Here is a 23,332-nt window from a genome sequence, read left to right as displayed (position 1 = left end):
AGACAGAATGGTGGGAAGGCGTACACGTCGATGTTGTCCCACCGTTGCTGGAAAGCATCTTGCCAGAGTGCCTTGGGGTCTGGGACTGGTGAGCAGTACAGGGGCAGCTTGAAGTTCAAGGCTGTCGCGAACATGTCCACCGTCGGGGAACCCCACAAAGTCAGGACTTTGTTGGCTATCTGAGGATCCAAAGACCACTCAGTACTCACTATCTGCGAAGCCCTGCTCAGACTGTCGGCGAGCACATTCCTCTTGCCAGGAATGAAGCGAGCTGATAGTGTTATCGAGTGGGTTTCGGTCCACCTCAGAGTCTCTACTGCAAGATGGGATAGCTGTTGCGAAAAAGTGCCTCCCTGCTTGTTGATATAAGCCACTACCGTGGTGTTGTCGCTCATCACCACCACGGAGTGACCCGCCAGGAACCGTTGGAACTGTTGAAGGGCCAGAAAGACGGCCTTCAATTCTAGCAGGTTGATGTGTAGGCACTTTTCTGATTCTGACCAAAGACCTGAGGCCCTCTGGTTCAGAACGTGCGCCCCCCACCCTTCTTTTGATGCGTCCGAAAACAGAGTCAATTACGGGGGGAGGACGAGAAGACTCACTCCCTTTCGCAGGTTCTCGTCGGCCAGCCACCACCGCAAGTCCGTCTGTTCCAGAGACCCCATTGGGATCAGAATGTCCGGGGAATCCGATCCTTGATTCCACCGGGACTTGAGCCGCCATTGAAGGGATCTCATCCTGAGGCGGCTGTTTGGAACCAGACGGGCCAGGGAGGATAGGTGGCCTAAGAGACGCAACCACGATTGGGCGGGGAGTTCTTTTCGCCTGAGGAAAGGTTCCGCCACCCTCCTCAGCCTTGCTATCCGGTCGTCTGATGGAAAGGCTTTGTGGAGATTGGTGTCTATTAGCATGCCTAGATAAACCAGTCGTTGGGACAGCTGCAGAGAGGACTTCTCGAGGTTTACCACGATCCCCAGATCCTGGCAAAGATCCAGAAGCCTGTCTCGGTGTCGAAGAAGGGTCGACTCCGAGTCTGCTAGGATCAACCAATCGTCTAGGTAACGAAGGAGACGAATGCCGTTCCTGTGCGCCCAAGTCGAAATCAGGGTGAACACTCTGGTGAACACCTGAGGAGCTGTGGAGAGACCGAAACACAGCACCTTGAACTGGTAGATCTTGTTGTCTAGGCAGAATCTCAGATACTTCCTGGAAGACGGATGGATTGGGATCTGGAAGTACGCATCCTTTAGATCCGGTGTACACATGAAGTCTTGTGGTCTCACCGCAAGTCTTACCGTGTCTGCTGTCTCCATGCTGAACCGGGTTTGTTTGACAAACCTGTTCAGAGCCGAGAGATCGATGACGGGTCTCCAGCCTCCAGTAGCCTTCTTTACAAGAAAGAGTCGACTGAAGAAGCCTGGGGAGCCGTCCACGACCTCCTGGAGAGCACCCTTCTTGAACATGGTCTCGACTTCGGCCTGAAGGGCCAGCCCCTTTGCCGATCCCATGGCATAGGAGCTCAACGACACTAGATTCACTGTCAGGGGAGGTTGAGATGACGTGAACGGGACGCGATAACCTTGGCCGATCACTGAGACCGTCCAAGCATCGGCCCCGTGATGTTGCCACCTGCGGACGCAACGCTGAAGGCATCCCCCCACAGGTGGACACGCAGGGGGAACTGCCACTCCTAGGCCTTTCGGCCGCGGCCGCCACCCCTAGAAGTCTTGCCTCCCCTGGAGGACTTACCGCCCCTCTTGACCTTGGCTGGAAAGAGCTGGGGCTTAGACACCACTTTCTTAGCTGCCGGTGCCTGTTTGGGAGCCTTACGAGGCTGTTGCTGCTGTTGTGGCGGGGCTGGAGGCTTATAGGGCCGAGTTGTAAGGGCCCTGTGGAGGAGGGAGTCCGTGCTGGATTTCCTCCACCTCTCAGCCGTTCGCTCCAAGTCTTGAGGCTCAAACAGGCTCTCCCCCAGGAGGGAGGCATGTCGGAGCCTACACACATCTACGGCGGGGACCTTCGGATGGAATCTCTCGGACACAGCATCGCGACGCTTCAACACCGAGTTGGCCCACAGGGTGGTAACCTGGTGCGCCAAAAACTCGATGGAGCGGGTGCCCGAGAGCAAGAAGGTCTCTAGGGCCTTCCTATTGGTCTCCTTGGACAAGTCCTCCGATCGCAATAGGATGCCCAGAGATCCTAACCAGAAGTCCAGCCACGAAGTGGCCTGCATGGCACACTTAGCGACCTTCTCGTGGTTAAGGATCTCTGCCGCCGAGAACGACACCTGCCGGGCAGAGAGTTTCTCCAAGGGAACTCCCTTCGCCAGCTCCTCCACAGAGTGATGGAGAGGAAGAGCGAGGTTATGCTCACCCAGGATCTCGAAATACCTCCTCTGCTGAAGGCGAGGAGGAGGGATGAGTTTGTTCCCGGCAGTGGAACGACTGGAGGAGGCAAGAAGTGCGAGCTGAGCATTGGCCCTAGCTCTGGCACTCTTCAGCCCCCGAGACCAGGGCAGAGCTGCACTGGTCTTAGGGGCCTTCCGAACGTCAAACACTTCATCCAGAATCGTGTCTTTGCCTTCACGGAGGGGGGGGGATGACTGGATCCGTAAGACTGTTAAGTTGCCTTATCAGGCTTAGGACCTGCCAGAAGGCATGTTCGGACTCTTGCTGTTCTCCTCCCTGCGGGCTGGCAGCTAAGTCTCCTGCCCCAGGAATCTCTTCCTGGGGTGATACGTGGACATTCCCCTGGGTAGTCGTGGGTTCCTGACGAATCCTTGCAGAGGATTTAGGGATGGTCTTGGAATCCTTGGGTTCTCTCCTGGGAGGGATACAGGATCCCAACAACGAGGTTCGAGGGGCCCCTTCCTCACGAGACGATTCTCCTGCCTGAAGCGAAGTCTCCCCCCCTGGTGCCGAGGGGAAGACTACCGCCCCACTGGACTCACCTGAGGACGGAAAGGCCTCGTCCACGGGAGAAGGAGAGAGTACTCGTGCAGGAGAGGGGACCCTCGAGACCGACCTCTTGGGAACCAACTTCGCCCTGGGGATAGTCACCACGAAGTCCACTCCTCTCTTTCTCTTCAGCGTAGGAGAGACAGCCGCTGGTTTGTTACCCTGGCCGGCGAGTGCTGGTTTCATAACCCTCACTAACGCCCGTGCCAGCGGACCAAACCAAATCTGCTGCTCCAAGGACACAGAGTCCGAAATCCTCGCTAAGGTGAAAGGGATCGGGCGATCCTTTGGAGTGGACACGACGGTACCTGCCTGAAAAGAAGGTGGGGAAGAATACTGTACTGACCTGTCTTCGTCCTGCACTACCAACCTGTGCTTGGATGGAGGTGATCCCGAGTGCCGTCTAGGAGCACACGTCCTTGCTGCTACCACCGGCTGTGGAATTCGCCGCGAACTATGGTCGCGCGAGGGCGAACGGTCGCGCAAAGGCGAATGGTCGCGCGGGTGGTCGCGCGGGCGCGCAGGCGAGCGGTCGCGCGGGCGCGCAGGCGAGCGGTCGCGCGGGCGCGCAGGCGAGCGATCGCGCGGGCGCGCAGGCGAGCGATCGCGCGGGCGCGCAGGCGAGCGATCGCGCGGGCGCGCGGGCGCGCAGGCGAGCGGGCGCGCAGGCGAGAGGGCGTGAAGGTGGGCAGGTAAATGAACACGTGTCCGAAGCGACGAACGCAAGCGATGGCGCGACGGCAAGGGATCGTGCTGCCGCGTAGGTGAAGAAGATCGCTGGCGATAATGACCGCGTGATGGTAAGCGATGGCGAGCAGCATGTGTAGGTGAATGATCGCGTGATAGGGTGCGATGGTGATCAGCATCAGCAAGAGGGCGATCGTTCAGGGTTGTGCGATGAGGAGCAGCATGCGTAAGCGGGCGATCGTGCAGGGTTGTGCGATGGCGAGCAGCATGCGCAGGTGAATGATCGCGTGAAAGGGTGCGATGGTGATCAGCATCCGCAGGAGGGCGATCGTTCAGGGTTGTGCGATGAGGAGCAGCATGCGTAAGCGGGCGATCGTGCAGGGTTGTGCGATGGCGAGCAGCATGCGCAGGTGAATGATCGCGTGAAAGGGTGCGATGGTGATCAGCATCCGCAGGAGGGCGATCGTTCAGGGTTGTGCGATGAGGAGCAGCATGCGTAAGCGGGCGATCGTGCAGGGTTGTGCGATGGCGAGCAGCATGCGCAGGTGAATGATCGCGTGAAAGGGTGCGATGGTGATCAGCATCCGCAGGAGGGCGATCGTTCAGGGTAGTGCGATGAGGAGCAGCATGCGTAAGCGGGCGATCATGCAGGGTCGTGCGATGGCGAGCAGCATGTGTAGGTGATCGCTGGCGAGCTGGTGATCGCTGGCGAGCAGAAGGTCGACGCATGTCCTGTGAGAGGACAGGTGGTGCGGCGCGTTCACGAGCAGGAACGGGAAGATCGCTGGCGCATTGGCGAACATGTGTTTCTGACACACGCGCAGCACGATGTTGCGTAGCCACAGGACCAGGTGGATGGTGAGCAGGGAGTTCAGCAGGAACTAAAGGGTGGTCAGAGACCGCAGGGCGATGGTCCTCAAATGAGCGCTGACGCTCGGAAGAGAGCTGACGAGCAGGAGAGCGCTGGCGAGGGGGGCGAACATCAGGAGAGAGCCGACGAGCAGGAGAGTCTTGGCGATCAGGAGATCGTTGACGAGCAGGAGATCGCTGGCGAGCAGGAGATCGCTGGCGAGCAGGAGATCGCTGGCGAGCAGGAGAGCGCTTGTGCGCTAGCCCTGCTCGCGTGAGGGAAGAATCCCTTAGCCCCGAAGGGACCGTTGCCCGTCGAGTGACGAGTTCTCCAGAAGGCGAAGATCCGGCAGGAGATGGTGAGCGGTCTGCAGAGAGGTTCAAGGAGGGCGGAGCAGTCGGTTGAGGCTGACGAGGAGAATCCCCCCCGGAGGACGAAGACCCAAAAAGGCGCCTCTTAGTCCCCCTGTAAGGGGAAGGGAGGCCCTTGTGGCGTAGAGGGCGGTGAGCCTTACGGCGGAGGCGGCCTCGGGGGAGATCGTCGGGACCATCGGTCCTCCGAAGGGGAGTCTCCGTCAAAACACTTCCCTCAGAAGGAAGCTGGGCAGCAGTCGAGACCGAAGGACTCACTTCCCCCTTCGAAGGATGCACGGAAGGAGGAGGAGAGCCTTGAGCACCATCACCAGCAACAGCACCTGCGTCGGAAGGCCCAGCCACGTCGGAGGCCTCTGTCACCACGACGTCGACAATAGACAGAGGGTCTAACTCCGCTACCACCGGCGACTGTTTAACAGCGGCCCCCAACGAGACAAGGTCAATAAGAGCGACCCTGGAGGGCAAGCCCTTAAGCCCCAGGGACGACCAAATCTGTAAAAGATCATCACTGGATAAGGCATTATTATCAATAACCTCCCCCGGAGGAGGAGGGGGAACCGCCTCGCTATGGGAGGCGACGCCCTCTCCCCCCACCGAAGGTAGGGAAACAGAACAAGGGACTGCGCTCCCACTCGGACGACTCTCCTTAGGAGGCGGACGAGGGGGAGCTTCGGAGGAGGTTTGGGCAGCGGAAGAAGAGTCCCGAGAACCTTCCTCCTTCAAGGCTAACCCCGGAGGAGAACGGTCTCTCTTGGACTTCTTCTTACGCCGACGGCCAAACCTCTCCCACTGGGAGGCAGACCACTCCCTGCACTCACGGCACATGTTATCCTGGTCGCACCGTCGGCCCCGACATTGAGGGCAGAGGGTGTGAGGATCTGTAATAACGTCCGACATGAAAGTCCCACAAGGACGGCCGGCAACTCCAGGGCATGTACGCATAGTAAATAAAAAAAAATAACTGAAAGTCAACTTCCAACCAATCACACAAGCTGAAAAGAAAAAGCAGAAAATTAAAGGCTGTCACGAAGGCGATGAACAGACACGTCTGATCACCGCCGAGCCAAAAGTGAAGTGAAGCAAGTCACCGGTGTGTGGAGGGGGGAGGGGTAGCAAGCTACCCTTCCCCACCCCCCGCTAACTAGCGCGGGGGTAATTAACCCTCGTTAAAAACTATTGGCTCGTCATTTCAGCTGCGCTAAAAGTAATACCCTTTGTAAATAGCGTGGTTTGTATTTCGGTTACGGAACAACTAAATATTTAATCCTTTAAAATGCTCCCCTTTAAAAAAGGGGCATCCATTATAAAATCTAGTTACTGTATTATGTAATGTAATTTCTAGTTATATGGACAACTGAATCTCAATACAGTGGAACATCTGAGATCAAAGTTATTGCATTCCAGAAGGTTGTTCAAATACCAATTTATTCAACCACTGATGCAATTTTCCACAAGAGTGAATCTAACTTTGAAAAATCCATTCCACACAAAAAATTTATCTGTATATAAAGAATTTTTATAGAAAGTTTACAATAACTATCCTGTATGTATGAATTCATACAGATTAAAAAAAAAAATTGTAATGTACTAGATGTAATGAATGAAAATCCAAATCTTTAGAAAAAAAATAGCAAATTTAAAAGTAATTTGTATTTTCTTCTAGCTATACAAACCTGAGTCCTTTAAAACAGGAATTTCTTTAGTGGAGCTGGAATGGTCATTGAATTAGTTAGCGAGGTAGTTAATGACATGTGGTAAGCGAAGCAAGTAGCCCCACCCACTTCCCTACTCAAAGACTTCACTTCTGACCTCTTGACCTTCGGCTCAGGATAAAGAGGGGTGGTTGAGGCGAGAAATCTAACTTCAATAGACTCGGGTTTGTATAGCTTGGAAAAATACAAATCACTTTAAAAAACAATTAACTTATTCCTATTAGTACAATATACAAATCATTTGTCCTTTAAAATTGGGAGACTGACTCACTGTTGGTTAGGAAGTCTCTCTAGACCCAAACTGCTGGGTTCTTCTTCCCTTGTCATGTACAGCATCAAGGAAAATGACTCTAGCAACCGACTATCAACCCATCATAAGGATAAGTAGGCTGATAGGGCAAGGACAGTATTTTGTTATATACCTGTTACTAGGCCAGTGAAAGAATATTTCTCCCTTAAAGATGCAGTCTGGAATGAAATACCTGGCGTATGATGACCAATGGGTTTGATGTTCAGTCCACCATTCTCCCACTCATTAAAGGAGTATGGGGGGAGAACTACTTCTTACAGATCTAGTCTAATAAGAATAAAAAATATAGTTTACAAGCATCGTTGTCAGATCCAGTGGGTAACGGTATGACTACTTCATCCCCAAGGGAAACGAAAAAAAGAAAAACAGAAAAACCAGCCATCCTACCCTTCATTCAAAACTTATATTGAACACGTTACCTTGGACAAAAAGCTTGCAGTCCTCTGTAGTAGCTGGACTGGCTACACAGCTACTTGAGCAACTACCACAGGGCCAAGAACAAATGTTTAATAACCTGTGGGTATACTATTTTAAGCAGAAGGTGGTAAAAGTTGTTTGGCAACTCCAAACTCTTACCTTCATCCCCTGGCCAACTGCAAGCTTAATTTGGAAGGCCAAAGTGAGGCCAATACCGGTAATTTCACGAGTTCTCACCTAAGGTTGTACCTTGACCCCCTCACTGTTCAAGGCACATACTTGTTTGATCATCTCACGAAGCCAAAAAGAAAGTTTTCTTCAACACCTTTTACTTGGTTCTGCAAGTGCTAAGGGAGAGTCTTTGACACTTGGGTCTGAGATATCAACTCCTCTTCAGACAGTACAGTAGAGCACTCACAGAACACAAAAACATCTCTGTTCAACTACCACTCAATGTTTCATCTCACAAGGTGATGGATAAGTCCTCAAACCTGGGTTCGGGCCCAATGAGTGCTGGGTTTGGCCACAAATAAAAGCACAAAATTAAGTGACTCACTTCCAACTTTCCACATGGATTATCATATGGGTGGCAAAAATACAGTTTTATGAGTCAAATCTCTGTCTGATGACCTTCTCAAAAGCTGAAACAGAGTATGTGTAATAAAACCAAGGGCATGGGTCACATCTCACTCTGTAGTAAATAAGACTGCCCAAAGCTCCTCAGAAGCATAGACAATCCCTATGATGAGGAGAGGTCTATGTCTTTTAGTTGGAAAATTGTGCTTGAGGAATGTGACTCACGATCTATGGTTGGAATTCTGGAAATTCAGATAATTGCAATTTTTACTAAGGGATATCTATATTTCATTTTTCAAATAATTTTTAATGAAAACAATTTGTTTTATTGCTAAAAGTACATACATACTTATACCAAGGCACTTCCCCCAATTTTGGGGGGTAGCCAACATCAACAAATGAAACAAAAACAAAAAGGGGACCTCTACTCTCTACGTTCCTCCCAGCCTGACAAGGGACTCAACCGAGTTCAGCTGGTACTGCTAGGGTGCCACAGCCCACCCTCCCCCGTTATCCACCACAGACGAAGCTTCATAATGATGAATCCCCTACTGCTGCTACCTCCGCGGTCATCTAAGGCACCGGAGGAAGCAGCAGGGCCTACCGGAACTGCGTCACAATCGCTCGCCATTCACTCATATTTCTAGCACGCTCTCTTGCCTCTCTCACATCTATCTTCCCATCACCCAGTGCTTTCTTCACTCCATCCATCCACCCAAACCTTGGCCTTCCTCTTGTACTTCTCCCATCAACTCTTGCATTCATCACCTTCTTTAGCAGACAGCCATTTTCCATTCTCTCAACATGGCTAAACCACCTCAACACATTCATATCCACTCTAGCTGCTAACTCATTTCTTACACCTGTTCTCACCCTCACCACTTCGTTCCTAACCCTATCTACTCTAGATATACCAGCCATACTCCTTAGACACTTCATCTATTTACTTTTTCTTCAACAAATTTAAGAAAATCTATTGATTTTAGTATCCCATATACAGTAACACCATAATTTTCTAAGATTCTCAAGGACTAGATTATCAGTTTTCTTATACTGCATTCAATATGACAGTCGTAAATAAACGTTTACTTTACTTATGTCCCTCTATTTCTTTAACCGTGAAAGATCAACCATTTTTACATAATTTTCACATAAAATAAAGTCCTCAAACACACTTAATAAATTTTTCATTATTTTGTTAAAATATCTATGTTTTTCACAACAAAATTTCCATTTGTCACACATTTTTTTACTATTTCAAAGCATTGCAAAGATATTCTGCTTGCATCATGAAAAGGTCAATCATTCTGTGACATAATACAGCAAATTAGAAGCTCATATCTGTTATAGTTTGGACATCCCGAAGTGTGCAAAAATAAACTTCAAGATAGCACCACTTTTCTCCCTGGGCAAAAGCATTGTACCTCATAGCATTAGCGGACTCTCCAAAGTGTGAGAGAGCTAATTCCCTATCTCCTCCCCAAAATTTAGTCATGTCAAGAGATAAATAGGTGTATGATGACTCTGACTATATAAAATTCTTGGGTGGAATGGCCTCTTAGTGTGTTTGCTCACTGGTGCCACTTATCAGGTAGGAGAGAGGGAGGAGATGGGAGAGATAAGAGAACTTTTTTTTAAGGTCGGGAAAGCGAAAGCTTCTATGGTTAAAGCCTCATGACTACCAAGTAAGTATTTAAATCATTAATTTCAATATCAAAATTACATTTCTCCAAAGTATTGACAACTGAAGTACCTCCAGTTTGCACCAGTGAAAATAAATAGTACACTGACACTGATAAGAAATGTTCGTAAAGTGGCTTTTAGAAGATATAACAAACAATTTAGCAGTTACAGAAAACCCTTTGGTACGGAGTAGACAGTAGTTTCCATGCAGTTAGACAAATAAAGAGGGTTTTGGTGTAGATGGTGGTTGTGCAGCTATTTCAGATCCTTCCTAAAAGGCAAAGCATGAGGAAAATCCAGAGTAAAGGTTTGTCAACCATTTCTTCAATAGCCAACAATGGACTAAGAACCATCTTTGAATTGTTTGATTTTCTGGACTTTCCAGCAACTCTCTGAGTGAGGAGAAAGGAGGAAATTAATAGAAATCAATGTCTGGAGGATTTCACCCATTGTTAAAGGAAGAGGACCTAGGATTATGATGCAAAGCATTTTTAGTTCGGTAATTGAGAGCTGCTGCAAGCATATTGATATACGGCCTTCCTAAATTTTCCAAACCTTCTAACAAACTTATGGGTGAAAATATAACTTCATGGATATAAGTGGATTCTTTCTTCTTGAGTCTGTTATTACATTCTATCTTCCCAGGATAAAATGAGAAATTGTGATTATTCCTCTGTTTTCCACTCAGCATAGTAAGAAGGGGTTACGGTATTGTACACAAAGATACTATCTCCCTAGCACTAATACCACGCAATAATTTGGGACTTTGGTTACTACTTATAATTCTAGGAACTTCATGTGTAATGATGCCCACTGTGGAAAATTGTGATTTCCTACGGTGATTCCCCAACCTTCTATGGACGAGTTGCAGAACACTGACATGTTTGGGACTACATTATTAAGATTGAACAGATGCCTTGTAGAAGTTGTTCAGTACTTTTAAACTGTTAGATTTTGTGGAAAAAGCCATTTAAATTTTTTAAAAATAAATTTATTTTTGCTAATACTAACCTATCAATACACCAAAAGAACTAACATCCCACTAAAGCACTGTAAAAGAGGTATTGACAAAAGTATTACAAGAAGTACTGATGCATTCCTGGACAAGGGGAGTCATCTAATTGGTCTGATGAATAGGACCTTATAAACTGATATGCTGGCATTAATCTACTTTTTCTTTCTATATTTCAATGTCACATATCCTGAAATAAATAAAACTTTATACTTACAGTAAGAATGAAAGTATAATTTATCTGAGATACTCAGGAGCAAGCACTTTATAAGCAATATTAGTTACAGGTGTCCTTACCCTATTAAATACGACAAATTTTCCACTAACTATACAAAACCTGAGTCCTTTAATAAGAGTAAGGCTTCAGCAAAGCTGGAATGGTTCATTAAAATCTAAGCAAGGTAGTTGTAACTACTGTACTGGCTGTCAGTCAGCAAGAGTAGCATTTTTAACCTTTAAATCTGGGACTTGTGGGGCATTTGAGGTGGAATTCTCTTATTTGTTCCAACAAGAATTCATACCACCACAATTTAATAAGAGACTCATGCTTAAAATGGAAGAAGTCTCTACGAACCAAATTATTGGCTGGTTCAACTTTCCTGAGAATTGTCAGAGCACCTAGTCTTACACAGGAGCAAAGGTGATGAATTCTGCGAGCATAAGGATGTCACAGGTTAGGCATGTATCAAGAATAAATGTTACTCGGTCACAGGAGAACCTACAGTATATCCTCGTATGGGATATGTTATCAAAATGTATTCATAGCAATTATGCGAAAGGGGTTTGAACACATTCTATTCATCCTACCCTTGTCTAGGATTATAGGGGCAATACTTCTTAAATGATCCTGCTGTAATTAAAGGTTGCTCAGTTATGAAGCTCACTGCTGCCCCATGATCTATCGTAGGCCTGCATGATCAGTTATGATACATCATCGACAATCGTCCATCAGCAGCAGTGATCAGCCCTCGAAGGACCCATTAGTCATCTGTATGGGTGATTAGCCCCTAAAGGGACCCATTAGCCATAAGTACGGGTGGTCAACCCCGTAAGGCCAATTCCTTTGACCAGTGCAAATGCGGAGGCATCTATACTGTACCCACAGACCGGTGCCCTAATGTACATGGGATCGGGCACCACATGGGAACTGTCTCCTTTCAAAAGAGAGGAGAGAATACTAAAGTCCTACTAGACTTCTTATGATTGGCCATCCTGATTTCTTTGACTTCTCTTTCTTCTGAGATGAATCATCACTCACTAGAGGAGGAGGAGGAGGAGGAGGAGGAGGAGGAGGAGGAGGAGGAGGAGGAGGAGGAGGAGGAGGAGGAGGAGGAGGAGGAGGAGGAGGAGGATAGCTTTGCACAACTGCATATCCTTACCTTTGATAGCCCAGGAGTTGGTGTTTGTTCCATTAAGGATCAATCACATGGTACCGATGTAAACAGTGGTTGATGATGCACAGGTCTAACCTTGCTGATGGACCCCAAAAGTACTGATTGATGAGAAAAACTCATCAGCAGCTCGAAAGTAAACAGCAATAACTCTTACACCAAGTTCACGAGGTTGGCATGTGAACTCATTCGGCTACCGGATACCCATACTGGCTTATCATATGGTGCTGGATATCAGTCAAAACTAGGACCTTTGACCTCCAACTGATGAAACAGCAGTGGCTGTTACACAGTCTCACAATCACTGACCAACCCAGAAGGTACCAGTTGATGTGCAAGGTCTATATCGCAGAGTAATGGTCTGAGAGACTGATAATGACTGCTCTCCCTCTAAGGAGGAAGCTCTTGCTGTCACATACTTCACTACTGTACACTGTGGGTTTTGTCAGATGGGAGCCACTACAAATACTAACTGACTCTGCAGCAAACAAAGGATCACCATCCAGGAAAAACTGTTGTCACCAGGTGTAATTGAATCCAGGTATGGACAATACTCAGGCCGAATCAGTTAGCACCTTCCTGAGGCAGTGAAACTACCACAAAGTGAGACAAGTTACACTTAAGAGTTAATTTTTTTCTGATAGGAAGAGTAAGAACAAACATTCCTAAGGGAGAGGGCTACTCACAGTCACCCCTCCACGAAGGTACACAACACATGGGTTTTCAAAGGTTTGTAACCTTATAGGAACATAATTAATTTCAACACATCCAGTACCGTACTTATCTTTCAGATCACTTCTGCTTACAAGCAGTAGTGCTTGCAAAAAACAAAGCAAAGAACATCATTTATCACAAATGAATGTAAGAAATGATACAACAGTTGAGAGGCAGTGCAATTGTATGACAGTTCCCATTGTGGGCAAAGACAAAATGGCTATAGCTATTCTGTGACATGCAGGTGGATAAGGATTCCCCCTTACACCACCTGCCATTATCAACTACCTTGTTAATAACTCAATGGCTGTTCCAGCGTTGAAGGCATATCTCTATTCTAAAGAACGTAAGGTTTGTATAAGTGTAGGAACAAAGTTTTATTCTTTTTCATCATAAGATACAAGAGTCCCTTACCGGAAAGCTTCACTCAGCTTCTTTGGGTTAGCATTCAATCCATACAGTTGACCTATTGCTGCATACTGTTCCCCAGGTGGTCTGGAAAATCTGAAAATAAAACTTTCATGAAAAAATTATAAACTAGTCTTACATACTTTTGTGTTGCAATTGAAAATATATAAATATAAATTTAATCAACTTAACAACATAATGCTATGATGCACTCTAAATTTGCATAATATAACTTTGAAGGAAGTTCCACCTCAACTTCTAAAAGCATTTCAATATTTACAAAATGCTATTTTTGACAAAAAACTAACTAAACATTTGTCTGAAAGTCAGAAAAAAATGACAAATTCGTAGATAATTTGTATTTTTCCTAACTATACAAACCTTAGCTATTTAATATGGGTAATTACTTTCGGCGTAGCTGAAATGACGAGCCATTAGATTTTTAACGAGGGTTTACTATCCCACCGCTAGTTAGCGGGGGGGTAGGGAGGGGTAGCTTGCTACTCCCCCCCCTCTCACACACCTGTGATTTAGCTCACTTTGCTTAGAGGTAGGACTTTTCCCGGGGGACAGGGCTGGCGGGCAAGTTTGATTAAATAGCTAAGGTTTGTATAGTTAGGAAAAATACAAATTATCTACGAATTTGTCATTTGTTCCGTAACTGAAATACAAACCACGCTATCTAATATGGGTGACTCACCCCTTAGGAAGGGTGGTAAGTCCCGGCCATTACTGGCTTTGGCTTTTGCCCGGGGACTCCAATATTTGAGTGTGTCAGTACTCAGTAATAAGGAGTCCCTGCACCTCGCTAGCATCTTGCTGTGCAAGTGCTGCGGCCTACATAAGCTGTGTGTGAAGGTATGCAGTGTGACACGTCCTAGGAAGTTGACCTGGAGTTCTTTAGATGGAATTCAAGGCTAGGACTCTCCCAATACCACCTCGTCAGGGTATGGGGACGTGACAGTATTACAGTAACTTCTTAATACTAGGAGCACAAGGAAACATGGTTTACCTGCAGTGGTTCGAGGTCAGCTGTGCAGAGAACCCAGGATGCTGCTTTCCCCAAGAGAGGGGAGGATGAAGAAAAGAATAAGGGCCAGACAAACCTTTTCATTCATGCAGACTAAGACCGGGTAACAATGCCCTCAACCTTCTGCTACTTGTTCATTAAGGAGCCTGAGGTTTTAAACCAGCTGTTGTGCAGCCATCACAGGGCCGATAGAGAACGTATCGAGCCTCCTGTGTGTCACGTCTTGCAGGTAGTGGGTTGTGAAGGTAGTTTGATGCTTTCACATTCCCGCTTGTAGAACCTGCGTCAATAAAAAAGTTCTTCTTGAAGGCCACGGACGTAGCTATGCCCCTGACATCATGCGCTTTAAGGCGACATGACGGAGGAGGATCAGGATTCAGGGACAGATGGATCAGCCTACGAATCCATGTCGAGATGGTATTCTTGGTGACCCTCCTCTTTGTACACCCAGTGCTCAAAAACAAAGCTTGCACTTGGGGACGAACTGTAGCCGTTCTTTTGAGACATAACCTCAGACTCCTTACTGGACACAGTAGGGGATGGTCTGGGTCATCTGTTACAGAATGAAGACTCGAAATCCGGAAAAAGTCGAATCAAGGTTCCGGCACTCCCGGATTCTGTGTCTTAGCCCCAAACTCAGAGACGTATCTGAACGTTACCTCCCCCCCATTCCCTTGCATGGGCGATGTCATAGGAGAGACCATGAAGTTCACTGACTCGCTTGGCCAAGGCCAAAGCTAGTAGGAACACCGCCTTCCAAGTTAGGTGGCGATCTGATGCCTGGTGTAATGGTTCGTAGGGAGGTCTCTTAAGAGGCCTGAGAACTCAAACCACGTTCCATGGAGGAGGTCTCACTTCCGACTGAGGGCAGGTAAGTTCATATCTTCGTATGAGTAGGGAAAGTTCCAGCGAGGAAGAAATGTCCACTCCTTTGAGTCTGAAGGCTAGCCTTAAGGCTGAGTGATAGCCTTTCATTGCCGAGACTGAAAGGCGCATTCTTCCTGCAAATATACGAAGAACTCCGCTATTGCTGGAATACAGTAGTGGCATCGAATGGAGAGATACCCCTTCCACGACACCAACCACAGAAAACTCGCCACTTTGCCTGGTAGACCCCTGCGGATGACCTACGCAGGTGTCCAGACATCCCGTTCGCAACTTGTTGCGACATCCTCTCTCAGTGAGGAGATGCTGGATAGTCTCCAGGCGTGGACGAAGCGAAGCTACGGCTTTGTGAAAGATGTTGGCGTGTAGTTGTTTGAGTAGCTTGTGTCGCAGTGGGAGTTCTCCCGGAAGTTCCGTTAGGAGTTGCAGAAGGTCCGGAAACCATTCCGCATGATGCCACAGTGTAGCTATAAAGGGTCATCGAGAGATTGACCGATATTCTGGTCTTGTTGAGCACCCTCCTCATCAGACAGAACGGGGGGAAAAACGTACACGTCAGTGCTGTCCCACCGTTGTTGGAAGGCATCTTGCCAGAGTGCCTTGGGATCCGGGACTGGAGGGCAATACAGCGGGAGCTTGAAGTTCAGCGCTGTAGTGAACAGATACACAGTCGGGGAACCCCACAAAGTCAGGACTTTGTTGGTTACTGGATGATCCAAGGCCCACTCGGTAACCATTATCAGAGACGCTCTGCTCTGACTGTCGGTGAGCACATTCCCCTTGTCTGGAATGAAGCGAACCGATAGTGGAATCGAGTGGACTTCGGTCTACCTCAGTATCTCTACTGAGAGATGGGGTAGCTGTTTTGAAAAGGTACCTCCCTGCTTGTTGATGTAAGCCTCTACTGTGGCGTTGTTGCTCATCACACCACAGAGTGATCTGCCAGGTATTGTTAGAACTGTTCAAGGGCCAGGAAGATGGCCTTCACCTCTAGCAGATTTATATGGAGGCACTTTTCCGATTCTGACCACAGGTCTGAGGTCCTGTGGTACAGAACGTGCCCCCCCCCCCTCTTCCTTTGAGGTGTCCGAAAACCGCATGCAATCCGGGGGAAGGATGAGAAGATCCACTCTTCTTCGTAGGTTCTCGTCTGTCACTCACCACTGGCGGTTCGTCCGTTCCGCAGGATCCATAGGGATCATGATGTCCGGGGAATCGCAGCCTTGATTCCACCAGAACCTGGGCCGCCACTGGAGAGACCTCATCTTGAGGCGACCGTTGAGAACTAGACGAGCCAAGGGTGAAAAGGTGACCGAGGAGACGTAACCACGATTGGGTTGGAAGCTCCTCTCGTCAGAGGAAAGGGCTTGCAACTCTTCTCAGCCTTGCTATCCTGCCATCTGATGGAAAGGCTTTGTGGAGATTGGTGTCTATAATCATGCCTAGGTGAACCAGACTTTGCTTGGGAAGCAGAGAGGACTTCTCGAGACTTACCATGATCCTTAAATCCTGGCAAAGTCCTAGAAATTTGTCTCGGTGTCAAAGAGGGAATGACTCCGAGTCTGCTAGGATCAGGCAGTCATCCAGATAATGGAGGAGACGGATGCTGATCCTGAGTGCCAACGATGATATTAGGGTGAACACTCTGGTGAAACCCTGTGGTGCTGTGGAGAGACCGAAACACAACACCTTGAACTGGTACTCCTTGTTGTCTAGGCTGAATCCTAAGTACTTCCTTGAAGACGGATGGGCTGGGATCTGGAAGTACGCGTCCTTCATATTCAGTATACATATGAGGTCTTGCGGTTTTACTGCAAGACTGACTGTGTCTGCGGTCTCCATGCTGACCGTAGTTTGCTTTAATCTGGACCTCTGCCCACAGAGCTCGCCCCATTGCTGATCCCATGGCAAGGGGGCTAAATGACACCGGATTCGTCCTCAGGGGAGGTAGAGATGTTGTAAACGGGATGCGATATCCCTGACTGATTACGGAAATCGTTCAGGAGTCGGCCCTGAGTTGTTGCAACCTATCTGCGCAACCTTGTAGGCATCCCCCCACTGACGGGCATGCAGGGGAACTGCCAATTCTAGCGTTTGCAGCCTCGGCTGCTCCCTCTAGGATTCTTCCCTCCCCTTGGGGACTTATTGCCTTTCTTGTCCTTGACCGGAAAGGGCTTAGACCCCACTGTCTTAGCTGCCGTTGTTTTAGTGGGACGTGGCTGCTGAGGTGCTGGAGGTTTATAGGGCTAGAATGTCAAAGCCCTATGTAGGAGGGAGTCTTGGTGACTTCCTACACTTCTCAGCCGCCTGCTTCACGTCCTTATGCTCAAACAGGTTCGTTCCCATAACGAAAGAATGTCTGAGCCGGTAGATTTTGGTGCTAGGGGACTCCCGGTATTGTCTTGGAGTCCTTTGACTCCCTCCTGGGAGGGATGTAGGACTCCAACAACGAAGGAGGCAGGCTCTTCTCCACCCTTATTCGAGAAGACTTTACCGCGCGAGGTGGGGTTTCCCTCAATGTGATTGGGGAACGTCTCACCTCCCGTGACTCTCCTGAGGGCGGAAAATCTCCATCCGAAGGTGGTGGGATTAAAGTCTGAGAGGGGAGAGTGCCTGCCTCGAAGACTTACGAGGAGACAGCTACGTCCTCGAAGTTACCTCGTACGAAACTCCTCTTTTCCTCTTCGGGGGAGTAGATGCAGCCAAGGATTTGTGGCTCAACTCAGAGAGAACAGCTTGAAGCCTGTGCTACCGCTCTGATTAGAGTCCCAAACCAGGCTGCCGGCTGACGGCTGCGCTGTCAGACACTTCCTCTGGAGGGGAAGTCGCCTGTAAAAAGCTAAGGAGGGCATGTCCCTGGACCTTTCTGGAACCTTTCCCCCTACCGGCAAGCGCGCTATTCTGTGCTGGGGGGGAGGGGCTGTGGTGATGGCGCCCTTACCGCGCGTTGTTAGGCAGCCTCGCGCGGGGGAGGGTATTGGCGATTGCGTTAAGGAGCGCGCTGGCGCTCGCGCGATGGGGAATACCCGTGCCTCGCGCACGAGAGACTGTCGAAGCACGGGCGAATCTTCATAGAGTGCGCAGGAATCAATTTGATGTGCAGGATCATAATAAAGAGCCTGTGCGGGCCAGAATGTCAGCACGCGCGCGCGGAAAACTATCTGCGCACGAGCGAGCAAGACTATTGGCACGCGCGTGGGAGACCATTGGTACCCGTGCGCAGAAAAGATCGTCGGCACTTGCGCGCGTAAGAAGATCGTCGGCGCTTGCGCGCATTAGATCGGTGCGCGCGCGGGAAACCATCGGTACCCGCGCGCGAAAGAAGATCGTTGGCGCTTGCACGTAAGAAGATCGTCGGCGCTTGCGCGCGTTGGATCACACGAAGGTAGCGGTGCGCGCGCGGGAAACCATGGTACTCGCGCGCGGAAGAAGATCGTCGGCGCTTGCGCGTGTAATCAGTGAGCACGCACGGGAAACCATTGGTACCCGCGCGCGGCGAACGCGCTAGGTTGAAGGGTCAGCTGGCAGGATGATCAGGAACTGGGATGTGTCCTTGAAGAAAGTGCTAACATTACCCGATGAGGACCGTAAGCAGGTCTGCTTTAGAGTCCAGGACCGAAGTCCTTGTTGCAGCGCAAGGTTGCGCTGGTAGATTGGTAGGTCAGCTGGAGAGAGATGGTGCGCAGGAGAACTCTGGAGCACCGGTGAGCGCCTGTGCGCTAACTCAGATAAACTCCAACGATGTGCGCTGGTGCTCAGGTGAGCGCTGGCGCGCAGGAGAGGTTGGCGCGCTAGCAGGAACAACCATCAATGTCCGCTGGAGCGCACGTGAATGATGGCGTGCAGAAGATCGCTGGAGCACTGGTGAGCGCCTGTGCGCTATCTCAGGAAACTCCAACGATGTGAGCTGGAGCGCAGGTGAGCACTGGCGCCTTTGTCAGGAATCTCCAACGAAGTGCGCTGGCGCGCAGGTGAAACCTGGCGCTTACGGAAAGTATGTGCAGTATTTGCCCATACGCCCTTTTTACCTCGAAGGGATCGATGCCTGTTTAACAACAGGATGTGTTGGTGCCGACAGCGCATCAGCAGTCAGGAACGGAGACGGCAGGTCAGCAGGTCTAAGAGATCGCGAACGATCTGAGGAGAGGTCCAGATCAGCAAGCTGACCTTATCCGGAACAATCCTCCGAAGAGGAGTCTCTATGAGTGGCCTCTCTCGCGAACGAGAGAGGTGAACACTTCGTAGAAGAGACTTGAAGACACTCGTGATGGCGCCCCTTAGGGCCATTGGATCAGCAAGCTGACCTTATAAGGAGCAATCCTCCGAAGAGGAGTCTCTATGAGTGGCCTCTCTCGCGAACGAGAGAGGTGAACACTTCGTAGAAGAGACTTGAAGACACTCGTGATGGCGCCCCTTAGGGCCATTGGATCAGCAAGCTGACCTTATAAGGAGCAATCCTCCGAAGAGGAGTCTCTATGAGTGGCATCTCTCGCGAACGAGAGAGATGACACTTCGTAGAAGAGACCTGAAGACACTCGTGGTGGCACCCCCTGACCTTCTCAGGAGTGATCCTCCGAAGAGGAGTCTCTATGAGTGGCCTCTCTCACGAACGAGAGAGGTGAACACTCCGTAGAAGAGACTTGCCCCGAAGGGCAGCACAGTAGTCGACGGCGATGAAATATCAAGGTGTGGGAAATTCTCCCTCTGCAGGGAGAAGATCTCACACCTGGGGAGGAAACCTCCCTCGGAAGGGAGGAAACCTCCCTCGGAAGGGACGTTACCCAACCCCTGGAGGCGAACCTCCTTTAGCATTCTAAGATGATCTGAAGTGCTAGTATGTTGTCACGGGAGAACTTCTAAGAGAAGGGATCACGCCCATGACGACGTCCTCTGAGGGACGGCAGCGACAGAAGATTCCCCAGGCACAAACAGGATAGCTCTGCTTCGTTGGCACTCTAGTCAAACGAAGAAAAACTGCATAGTTAACTGGGAAAATAAAATTAAATAATTATTTAAACAGAAATTCCCCAGGGAGGAACTCCGAAGAGTAACCCCGAGGGAATAGCATAAAATAAGAATTAAGTATGCGCCCTCCTCTCCCAGCTGACATTCACGGGAGAAGGGGGAGGGCGGAGAAACTGTAATAAAAACAGAATTATAATAGAATTATAATTATCTAAATCATCTACGAATGTTCACTAATAGTGAGAACCGCTGACCCCCTGAAGGGAAGCGTTCCCCACGGAGAAAGCTGAAAAGTTAACAAAATACAATTAGATTTCATTAAAAATAACTGAGACAGATAACCGGGATAGCAACCCAACCCGCAACGGGAAAGGAGCTGCCGTAATAGTATGCAGTAGTAGTAAGGGGTGAACGACCTCGAGTAGAGAGAGAGACCGTAGTCAAACTAAACTCCCACACTCCCTTCGCTGAGAATCCAAGTTTCCCGTAGGAAAAGATGAACAGTGAAGATAAAAGATGAATGAAGAAAGTCCAGCGATGACGATTCCCTACGGCGGCCGAGTTAACGGATATGCCGAAGGAAAGACTGATGGACCAAGAGGGAGAGGTAGTTCCCCACGAAGAGAAACCGTGGTGGCCTTGCACTACGTAAATGTCATTGTCGTACATCACACACACAGCACAAACACTGAAAAGAAAACTTACTACATTTCTATACACAAATATATACATAAACATGAAGAATGTTTATATATATAAGAAAAAGTAAGTAAAAAGACAAAAAGCATTAATGGCTGTCCCAAGAGGCGAGGGTGAAAGCGGACACATCCGACTACCACCCGAGCCGAGAGCAAAGTGAGCTAAATCACAGGTGTATGTGAGGGGGGGGGGGGATTAGCAAGCTACCCCTCCCTACCCCCCGCTAACTAGCAGTGGGGTAGTAAACCCTCGTTAAAAATCTAATGGCTTGTCATTTCAGCTACGCCGAAAGTAATTACCTGTACCCATATCAAATAGCGTGGTTTGTATTTCAGTTACGGAACAAGTAAAAATCAAACCTAATCGATTTAATAATACAATACAAAAAAAATGAAGAAATTTTTTAGAGGCCTTTTGCAGAAACAAATATTGCAACTCTTTAACAGTACAGTAATTTGCATTTTTCCTAACTATACAAACCTGAGAACCTTTATGACTTCAGCAAATCTGGAAGAGCCGTTTAAACTTTAATGAGGTAGAAATTGTTGTCAGGTGATGGGTAGGACCCACCAACTCAACAGGTAGAGCAACCCTTTCTTTTACCTTTATCCTAGGACTTACAGGGTGGTTGAGCCAGGCAGCGTAACTTGAAGGACTCAGGTTTATATAGTTAAGAAAAATACAAATTACTATAAAAAGTTTGTCATTTGATCCAACGCAAATATAAACCATCAACCTACAATAGGAGACTCATCCTTAGGAGCACAGAAGTCCCTGTAACCAAGACTGGCTGGTTTACTAACCCAGTAAATATTAATGCACTTAGTCTTGTGGAAGAGCAAAAGTGATGACTCATGTCATACTCCTAGCAACCTGAGCATGAATATGTCACAGGTGTTAGGCTATGTCCCTACCAGGAGATTGGTAGAGGGTAATGAAAGAACCTACACAGTAATCCCTTGGCTATCACAAGTGTTCCGTACCAAGCAGCCTGGCCCCTACCCTGTGATAGCTGAAAAACCACAAGTGGATACAGAAATCTACTGCATACTTTTCATATTCTTTTAGTATCTTTATAAATTTAAGCTTTTATAAGACCCAAAATAACTGTTTTTAAAAAAATAATTAAAATATGAAAAATATAAAATTTTTATACTTAGAAACCAGAGGAGTCAATAATGTAGGTTTTCATATTTCTTGATCTTTGTAAATTTACTTTTTTCAAGTCCAAGAATAACTATCTTTAACAAAAATAACGATTTATAACAAAAATAACTAGAGTATGAAAAATATAAAATTTATCTGCCCTCATAAACCCACAATATACAGAGACGTCTATAATACGGATTTTCATATAACATACAGTATTTATAAATCAGTGATGTACTGAAGGAGCAATAGGTGAACCGTGCTATGGCAAGGGATTACTGTACCTCTAAAGACAGTGTCTAAAGGTATGGTCATCATGAGAAAAGTGTTTGCATACATTTCCTACATTCCATCATTAATTGCCCTCGTCTCGGAGGATGGAGGAGATACTTCAATACAAAACTTGTTGGTAACGAGGAGTTACTTGGTCGTGATGCTTACCTATTTCTAGCATTCAATCCTGCTTACTGTATAATGGAAAGACTGCTTCACCTCAATAGATGGAAGAAAGGAAGAGGAGAATACCAGACATTTTACTTCTCCTAAAATTATGTCGCATAAGCTTCTTAAGACAAGATGATGCTTGTCCTACAAGGAGCTAGGTTCACACCACGACTTGTTGTGTAGCTATCGCAAGACCAAGGATAAAGTTATCCAGGGACTTGTGGGCAAACTCTTATAGGTAGTGGACAGCGAAGGTTTTCTGTCGTACCAGATTCCTACCTTCAGGACGAGCGCCACTGACACGTTCTTCCAGAGGGTTAGGGTAAGTACGATATCCTAAACTTCATGCGCTTGAATTGGGATGATCCTTATGTATTCTCATTGGATCAGCACGTCTGTCAGTCAGAAGAAGCAAAGTTCTTGGACATCTTCATCTTTACGCTTTCAGCTTGGGAAAGTGTCTTTGGTGTTTCAAAAGGGGACCCAAGTTCTTTAAGAAGTGCCACCTCAAAGAATTGTCATCCTGCAGCTTTCTCTTACAGAAGATATGGAGGAGGACTTAAAACTGGGGTTGGGCAGAGTTATATTTTGGCTCTTGGACACAAACTCGAGATCAAGGGAGAGAGAAGATCTTCCTCTGTTTGAAAATGACTTGTGACATACAAAATGCCATGCAGTACATCAATTCTAACAGAGAGGTTGAACCTCATGAGTAGTCTACAGGTCAGATCCTATATGAAGCCCCAGCAGGACTTCAATATAATTTACTTGAGTGACCAGAAGATTCAAGTGACATCCATAAGAGGCTTGGCTTCCTGTGGGGAACAAACCTTAGAAGCTACTCATGAGCCTAGACTGATCCTCTAAAGGGGGAGGGGTCAGAGTTCTTCAGTCTGAGAACTGGATAAAAGCTGAGTGACAACCTTTTACTGAGAGAAGAGCTTCCTCGACATGGAAAGATGAGGATAACTGCAATCCACTGCAGAGAATCCAACTGGAAAAATATGTAAATCGCCTAATTCGTTGTAAGGCTTACAAAAAAAAACACATTAAATTTTATAATAAAGCT

General features: G+C 47.9%; 1 protein-coding gene across 1 annotated transcript in view; it reads right to left on the bottom strand.

Annotated features, from left to right (window-relative positions):
• LOC137627782 (rhythmically expressed gene 2 protein-like) overlaps positions 1-23,332 on the bottom strand; it is an 86,392-nt gene that overhangs the window by 3,179 nt on the left and 59,881 nt on the right. The window contains exon 3 of the mRNA XM_068359102.1: positions 13,098-13,187. Coding sequence (XP_068215203.1) covers positions 13,098-13,187 — 90 coding nt within the window. The remainder of the gene's footprint in view (positions 1-13,097; positions 13,188-23,332) is intronic.

The sequence above is a fragment of the Palaemon carinicauda genome, chromosome 35, assembly GCF_036898095.1.
Source record: "Palaemon carinicauda isolate YSFRI2023 chromosome 35, ASM3689809v2, whole genome shotgun sequence".
Classification (NCBI taxonomy): Eukaryota; Metazoa; Arthropoda; class Malacostraca; order Decapoda; family Palaemonidae; genus Palaemon; species Palaemon carinicauda.
Note: the sequence above shows the minus strand (reverse complement) of the source record. Positions and strands in the feature narration are given on the sequence as shown.